The 7,969-nt window shown below is 43.0% G+C and overlaps 1 protein-coding gene across 1 annotated transcript; it reads left to right on the top strand.

Moving 5' to 3' along the window:
* Positions 1–325: 325 nt before the first annotated feature.
* LOC149200948 (uncharacterized) lies at positions 326–4,978 on the top strand. The gene is made up of 5 exons (XM_089401131.1): positions 326–871; positions 976–1,394; positions 1,620–2,302; positions 2,452–2,775; positions 2,969–4,978. The coding sequence occupies exons 1-5, from the start codon at positions 384–386 to the stop codon at positions 4,976–4,978; spliced, it is 3,924 nt and encodes a 1,307-aa protein (XP_089257257.1). The 5' UTR covers positions 326–383.
* The last annotated feature ends 2,991 nt before the right edge of the window (positions 4,979–7,969 follow it).

Here is a 7,969-nt window from a genome sequence, read left to right as displayed (position 1 = left end):
AGTTGAGCATCTTTTCCTTTTAAATGTATAGGTGCTGCATGACGTGCAGAGCATCTTGTGGGGCCTACGTGTTACCTCCAATTGCGCGTGGGGCCTGTTTGCCTCTTACTTTAAGTTGAATGCGCGTGGGGTTTCAAAAATGCGTTGAAATTTGATGCTCGATGTCGGTTACTATGCTCTGCATTTTATAAAATAACTACTTATAAACCACAGGTGCATAAAATAACCTTGCATAAGCCGCAGGTGAAGATTTAATATTTATAGCCAGGGTTTCCCGCGATCTCTCTCTCTGCGCTTTACAAGCCCTCGCTTGTCTACACCTCTGCAAATTGCGTCCATAGTATCGAACCTTACTACCTTTCATTTTTGTTTTCCAGTTCGCAATGGCTACATCCTCATCCTCCACCTCTGCCGCTGCTAATCCCAGCTACAAATCCTACAAAATTTTCATAAACCATCGCGGGGAAGTGAAGAAAACCTTCGCCAGATATCTGTATCTTCGCCTCCGAGAGAAAGGATTGACGGCTTTTGTCGATGACGAGGAGATGCAAGTGGGATACGAAATTTCTTCTCAGTTAGAGCACGTTATTAGAACCGCCTCCGTTCATGTGGCGATCCTTTCTCCTAGATATGCTGAGTCATATTGGTGCCTGAAGGAGCTCGTAATGATGTTACAGTCAAATGCTCCTGTAATACCAGTCTTTTACCGTGTCAGCCCCGCTGACGTCCGGTGGGTGCGGGGCTCCTATGGTAAAGCCCTACAATCTCTTGAGAATAAGGGGCGATATGATACCAACACTGTTAAAGAATGGAGAAATGCACTTCAGCAAGTAGCAAATAATAGCGGTCTCGAGCTGGAGACGTGCAATGGGTGAGAACTCAACCTTCCCTATCGATATAGTTGTGTTTTATACTGATAAATAGACATAGACGTTTGTTTCTCACTAGGTCTACTTATTGTTTCTGAATAATTAGTGAGGAGTTGGAGCTGGAGCTGCTAGATAAGTTGGTTAAACGTCTGTCAGAAATGGTGAAAGAGCCAGACTTGCACGTGGCTGATTATCCAACAGGGTTGGATTTAAAGCTCAAAGATTTCGAAGATAGAGTGCTGTTGCAGAAAGAGGAAAGCGGGAAACCTCAGATCTTGGGGATTGTAGGGTTAGGTGGCGTAGGAAAAACAACGCTAGCAAAATTTTTCTTCAATAGGAAAATATCAGATTATAGCAAATCCTGTTTTTTAGCTGACGTCAGAGATCATGCAAGTAAGGGGTCTTTACATTTGTTACAGGCTCAACTCCTTAAGACCTTGAATGGAAGGGATGAGCAGGTAAACAATGTTCATGTAGGTAAAGAGATGCTGGGAGAGCCTCTCAAAAGTTTTGACACTTTAGAATGTGAGGCCTTCAAAGACAACAGGGAAAGTTACGCAGATACGCTGGCAGCTAACTCTTGGGATAATCTATTTAACGAGGGGTTTGTCGAGAAGACGGGAGCATTTATTGTGAAGCTTCACAAAAAAAGGGCCGAATACATCAAGCAGATGAAAAAGCAATCTGTCCCATAGGCTATCTTTAGCCTCGTGGACGTTAAAATAATTTCTTTCTTTCTTTCTTTAATAGTGTTTGATGATGTTGATAATGTTGACCAGGTGAATGCATTTTTGCCTGTCCAAACTGATAATCTCAATTCACGGAGTTTAATATTGATTACATCTAGAGATAGGGGTGTTCTCAGAAACTCAAGAGTTGAAGATTCATCTATTTATAAGCTATCTGGGCTTAATGAAGAGCACTCCCAAGAGCTCTTCTGTTCCTATGCCTTCAGCCAAGCTGATCCGCTTCCAGCGTTTCAGCATCTAGTATATGAGTTTTTAGGATGTTGCCATGGATTGCCCTTATCTCTGAAAATAGTTGGGGCATTACTCTATAATAAAGAAATATCCGAGTGGGAAGACGAATTGGAGGCTCTTAAAGAAATACTTCCCAGTGACATACAGAAGACACTTTTTAGAAGTTATTGCTCACTCGATAAACAGGAAAAAGAGATATTCCTAGATATCGCGTGCTTTTTCATAGGTGAAAACAGGGATTCGGCCATAAGCATATGGAACGGATCAGATTGGAGAGGAAAGCGAGGGTTTCTAAATCTGCAGGACAAGTCTCTTGTAGAAGTGGACGACCGGAATTGTATACGTATGCACGACCACGTAAGGGACCTCGGAAGAGAGGTTGCTGCTACTTCGTCGCCACATCGTCTTTGGCAGACAAAAATGGTTATTGATTATTTGTCACAACGATCATTTGTAAGTGTTTATTCATGGGTTATTGATTATTTGTCACAACAATCATTTGTAAGTGTTTAGTCATTCTCTTTTTTAAGATTATTCACTAAAAGTGTGGAACGAATTTTTGAACGAACCAGCCATAACGATCGTTTTTCAACTATGGACAGGAAATCGCCGTGCGGGGAATTCGGCTGGTTGAAGGCGAATTTGATGGCGATGAGCAAGATCAGAATGATCTATGTGAGATTACTGAGGCTGAAAATGATGGCTTGAACCGCATTTTGTGGAGGTTGCAAATTCTTCATATTGAAGGCTCTCTGATCTTGGAACGCATCCTGACGAGGGTGAAGTTACCAAATCTATTGTGGCTCAGCTGGGAAGGATGTCCCTACTCTTCCCTGCCTTCGTTGGTTACAATGAAGAAATTAAGGGTTCTACGAGTGGATAGAAGCGAATTAGAAACATTGTCGGACAGTGAATGCGAATCATCAGTAAGTAGAAATTTGTTATGTTGACGTTTGTATGTTTAGAAATTTGTTAGGTTGACGTTTGTATGTTTAGTAGCTATTACTGTCGCACAACATTTTCGTTTGAAAAGAATTCGTAAGGTTATGATAATGTGAATTATGATATTACTTGTGGTGGTAACGAGTGAACATTTTGCTTTTGCACGCACCTCTGCAGTTGCCAGCATCTTTGGAGGAGTTGCATGCAACCATATGTTATTCGCTGAAAAGCATACCGGTCCCGGCGCAGGCGACGAAGCTCAGATTCCTAGATGTTTCTTGGTGCTGCCAGCTAGAAGAGCTGCCAAGTATGGAAACGTTTTTATGTTTGGAGGAGTTGGTGGCAGACCATTGTTTCAGCCTGAAGAGCATAGGGGGGTCGGCGCAGGCGACGAAGCTGAGATCCCTAGATGTTTCTGGGTGCTCCCATTTAGAAGAGCTTCCAACTATGGAAACGTTTCTATGTTTGGAGGAGTTGCGGGCAGACCATTGTTCCAGGCTGAAGAGCATACGTTGGTCGGCGCAGGCGACGAAGCTGAGATCCCTAGATGTTTCTGGGTGCTCCCATTTAGAAGAGCTTCCAACTATGGAAACGTTTTTATGTTTGGAGGAGTTGGTGGCAAACAACTGTGTGAGCCTGAAGAGCATACGGGGGTCGGCGCAGGCGACGAAGCTGAGATCCCTAGATGTTTGTGGGTGCTCCCATTTAGAAGATCTACCAACTATGGAAACGTTTTTATGTTTGGAGGAGTTGCGGGCACGCGATTGTGTCAGCCTGAAGAGCATAGGGGGGTCGGCGCAGGCGACGAAGCTGAGATCCCTAGATGTTTCTGGGTGCTCCCATTTAGAAGAGCTTCCAACTATGGAAACGTTTCTATGTTTGGAGGAGTTGCGGGCACACAATTGTTCCAGGCTGAAGAGCATACGGGGGTCGGCGCAGGCGACGAAGCTGAGATACCTAGATGTTTCTGGGTGCTCCCATTTAGAAGAGCTTCCAACTATGGAAACGTCTCTATGTTTGGAGGAGTTGGTGGCAAGCAACTGTGTGAGCCTGAAGAGCATACGGGGGTCGGCGCAGGCGACGAAGCTGAGATTCCTATATGTTTCTGGGTGCTCCCATTTAGAAGAGCTTCCAACTATGGAAACGTTTCTATGTTTGGAGAAGTTCGCGGCAAACAACTGTGTGAGCCTGAAGAGCATACGGGGGTCGGCGCAGGCGACGAAGCTGAGATCCCTAGATGTTTGTGGGTGCTCCCATTTAGAAGAGCTGCCAACTATGGAAACGTTTTTATGTTTGGAGGAGTTGCAGGCAGGCGATTGTGTCAGCCTGAAGAGCATACGGGGGTCGGCGCAGGCGACGAAGCTGAGATCCCTAGATGTTTCTGGGTGCTCCCATTTAGAAGAGCTTCCAACTATGGAAACGTTTCTATGTTTGGAGGAGTTGGTGGCAACAAACTGTGTGAGCCTGAAGAGCATACGGGGGTCGGCACAGGCGACGAAGCTGAGATCCCTAGATGTTTCTGGGTGCTCCCATTTAGAAGAGCTTCCAACTATGGAAACGTTTCTATGTTTGGAGGACTTGTGGGCAAGAGATTGTAAGAGGCTGAAGAGCATAAGGGGGTTGGCGCAGGCGCCGAAGCTGAGATCCCTAGATGTTTCTAAGTGCTCTGAGTTTGAAGAACTCCCAAGTCTGGAAAGAATGGTATCTTTGCAGGAGCGGTCGGCAGAGGGATGTATGAAGCTGAAGAGCATACACGGGTTGGCTCAGGCTACAAAGCTTATAAGCTTAAATGTTTCTGGATGGTCAGAGTTAGAAGAATTGCCGGGCATCGAAAGGTTGGTATCCTTGAAGGAGTTGGGGGCAGCCAGATGTGAGAAGCTTAAGACTATACAGGGGTTGGGGCAGATGACAAATCTTAGAGTCCTAGATGTTTCTGGGTGCTCAGAGTTAGAAGAACTGCCCAGCATGGAAAAGTTGGTATCCTTGGAGTGGTTTTACGCAGATGGATGTGTGAAGCTGAGGAGGATCCGGGGGTTGGAGCACGCGACAAAGCTTCAGGGAATGGATGTTACTGACTGCCTTGAGTTAGAAGAAGTGGAAGGCTTTGAAGATTTTGAAGATTTTAGGTGGTTAAAATGGCTATGTTTCTTAAACTGTCCTAAATTACAATGCCCTGTGTGGGAGTAGGGGACCCGCTGAGTGGAGGATTGAAGTGATAATAATTAGATCACTGTAACAGACGGTCATAACGCTTATAAATATGTTTTTATTTATGTTTTGTTTTTTTCAATAATAGACACCCACCGCGGTCGAGTGTATTCATTGTTAGACAATTATATTTACATCATCGTCCTCGTGCTTATTATAACAAGCATATTTACATGTTTTATGCGAGTACATGGTTTTAATAGTAATTTAATTGATACTGTAAAGAAATTTAATTTAATTTAATTATTGATTATTGTAAAACTGTAAAGTAATTTAATTTAGATAAAAAATTTAAAGAAATTCAATTAATTAGGTTAAAGAGGAGGTAGTTTAAATTTTATTGTTGTGTTTTATGGAAAATAATTTTTAATATGCTCTATTTTTGATTGAACATTTAAATTAGTATTAAAAAGTAAATGATAAAACTAAAATTTTAAAATAATTATATTTTAATTAAAAATATATATTTAATATTTTATTTACTGGCACCAATTTAAAGAGATTATTAATGGTTTAGTTTTTAGGATGTTACTTTTTTTATAATGGTTAAATTCAAGCTAGCGTAAATTAATTTTTGAACAAAATATAACACCCTTATAATTTCGTTAACAAATTAATTTTCCAAGTAACATCTATTTTGAAAATTATCAAAGAATAAAAAATTAAATTTAATAAATTCATACATGTAAAAATAAGTTTTACAAATAAATAAATTATAACAAAATTTAAAACTCATAATAAATCAATTAAATTTATTATATTTAATATTTAATATTAAATATTAATTAATCATTTTATCATTAATTTTTTAATTATGATCATTTGGTAACGGGGATAGAACTTCTTTGAATGGCGTTCAAGGCTGAACGGTGCAGCTAGGGTTCCTGCAATACCTGGTATCCTCCCCCAAGGCGCTCTCTGTCTCGCGAAACTAGAGTCTCTGCTGACACCGCCTTCATGAATCCGCTTTCCGGAGGGGCGGGCATGACCCCCTCTCCCCCCTCCGATCCCTCTCCTGACAAGTCGGCAAGCGCAGGAAGTCAGGCCTGTCCCGGTTCTGCTCCACTGGCAGAGCATGACACTGATCCTGCCGTAAATAGCGACGGTGACTTTGCTGCTAGCCCATCGACCGCCAAAGATAAAGGTTCTGACCAGAACGCCTCGACGTCAAGACCCAAAGCGTCCTCTGCAACATGCATCCCCAAATCTGCTGAAAGAATCAAAATAGATCTCCCCAGTCATCGCATCAACAGCCAGATCCAATATATGAGGGATCATGCCCTCATAGGCAAGTTTCTTGGATTCTGGCCTACTGAAAAAGCCTTGCAAGGTTGGATTGCCTCCAAGTGGAAGCCTAAAGGTCAAGTTACCCTGCAGCTCGGACCTAAAGGCTTCTTCACCGCTACCTTCAATTGTCTGGAGGACAAAACGCGTATCTTCGAGGGTGGCCCGTACTTTTTCAACTCTGTCGGCCTGTACCTGCGGGAATGGATTGAGAGGTTCAATCCAGATAAGGAAGACTTCAACTGGGCTCCAGTATGGATCTGAATGTACTCTCTTCCCCTGGAATACTAGAACGAGGAAACCCTAAAGGACATAGGTAATAGCCTAGGGGTCTTCATCAAGGTCGCTGAGGAAACAAAATGCCGAAGATATACCTCATATGCCAGGATCTGTGTTCACATGCATCTAGCCAAAGCTCTAACGGACTCGGTAAGCTTATTTCATGATGATTTTGAATGGGTTCAAACAATAGACTATGAGCATGTTCCCTTTCACTGTAGGAAGTGCCATGAACATGGCCATCTTTTCAGGGATTGCCCTCTGAATCTGCAATCAAAAACCCCTGTCACGGAGGCAAGCAAAGATGCTGAGGGTTTTACAAAAGTTTCAAGTAGAAGAAGGCATGCTAAGAAATCCCCAGTTGATCCTGAAAATCTCAAGAAACCCGTAACTCGGAACAGTTTTGAAATCCTGACTTCCCAAAATAACATGGAGGACAACCTCTCAATCCCCCCCTCAGATCCATCTCCTTCGTCTCCCCCTCCTACACCCAAATCTTCAGATCCCCTCCCGGCCTCCGAACCCATCATCATCCCCGTCTCCACCTCCTCTGCAAATAAAGATAAAGATATAGCCCTACAATCTTCCAACATGGAGATAGATGCAGCTCTAGCTCTAAGCATGCAACATCAATCAAAGGAGGAAGAACAGAATACACCGATACACATGGAGGAGGAACCAGAAAGTGTAGATCTGGCAGGTCTGGACATTCTCAGGCTGGAGGTAGCGTGCAGACAGAAGGAATTCGGTGCTATACCCCCTCGGGAAATTGAAAGACTCGAAGAAGTTTTAACCAGAGCACAACACAACAAATATCTTGGTATTCAGGCAGGCAGTCCTTGGGACGGAAAAAAATTCTGAAGGAGACGAAGAAACGCGGACGCAAAACGGATCTGCAAAGGACTATCATTATTGGAGAAATGCTGGTGGACTCTGGAAGATTCCCCAAGCTGACCAAGTTTTTCAAAACTCTACCCCATTGTTCCCCATGAAGCTAGTCTCATGGAATGTGCAAGGGCTTAATGGCCCTGCAAAACACAGAATGATTAAAAATATGATCCAGCAAGACAAGCCTTCATTAATTTACCTTCAAGAAACAAAATGCAATAGTACGGTTCTGGAAAAAATACTAAATAAAGCCTGGCCGGGTGCCGTTCAGTCTCGGTGGATGCTTTTGGAGCTTCTGGAGGGCTCGCAATCATATGGAATCCTCAAGTGCTCTACCTTTATGACTTCTATGCCTCTCACTTCTTCATTCAGACTACCTTCCACCTAATCGGGACCAATATCCATGTACATCTCTCTAATGTGTATTTTCCGCAAGAATTACGAAAAAAATTGGATCTACTTGATACCATTTCAGAGTTCAACTTTGGCAGGTGCTTCCCCCTTTGGATCTGTGGTGGG

This window comes from Pinus tabuliformis, chromosome 2_1 (genome assembly GCF_031772625.1).
Source record: "Pinus tabuliformis cultivar Carrire ecotype Pingquan chromosome 2_1, CPIR1, whole genome shotgun sequence".
In the NCBI taxonomy this organism is placed as follows: domain Eukaryota; kingdom Viridiplantae; phylum Streptophyta; class Pinopsida; order Pinales; family Pinaceae; genus Pinus; species Pinus tabuliformis.
This window is presented reverse-complemented; position numbering and strand designations above follow the sequence as displayed.

What these genes read in the sequence shown, in the direction of transcription:
- LOC149200948 (XM_089401131.1), top strand. Translation starts at nt 384, where the DNA reads ATGGCTACATCCTCATCCTCCACCTCTGCCGCTGCTAATCCCAGCTAC. An exon ending in GAGCTGGAGACGTGCAATGG is followed by an intron (nt 872 to 975) that starts GTGAGAACTCAA and finishes CTGAATAATTAG; the next exon opens with TGAGGAGTTGGAGCTGGAGC. An exon ending in ATTTGTCACAACGATCATTT is followed by an intron (nt 2,303 to 2,451) that starts GTAAGTGTTTAT and finishes AACTATGGACAG; the next exon opens with GAAATCGCCGTGCGGGGAAT.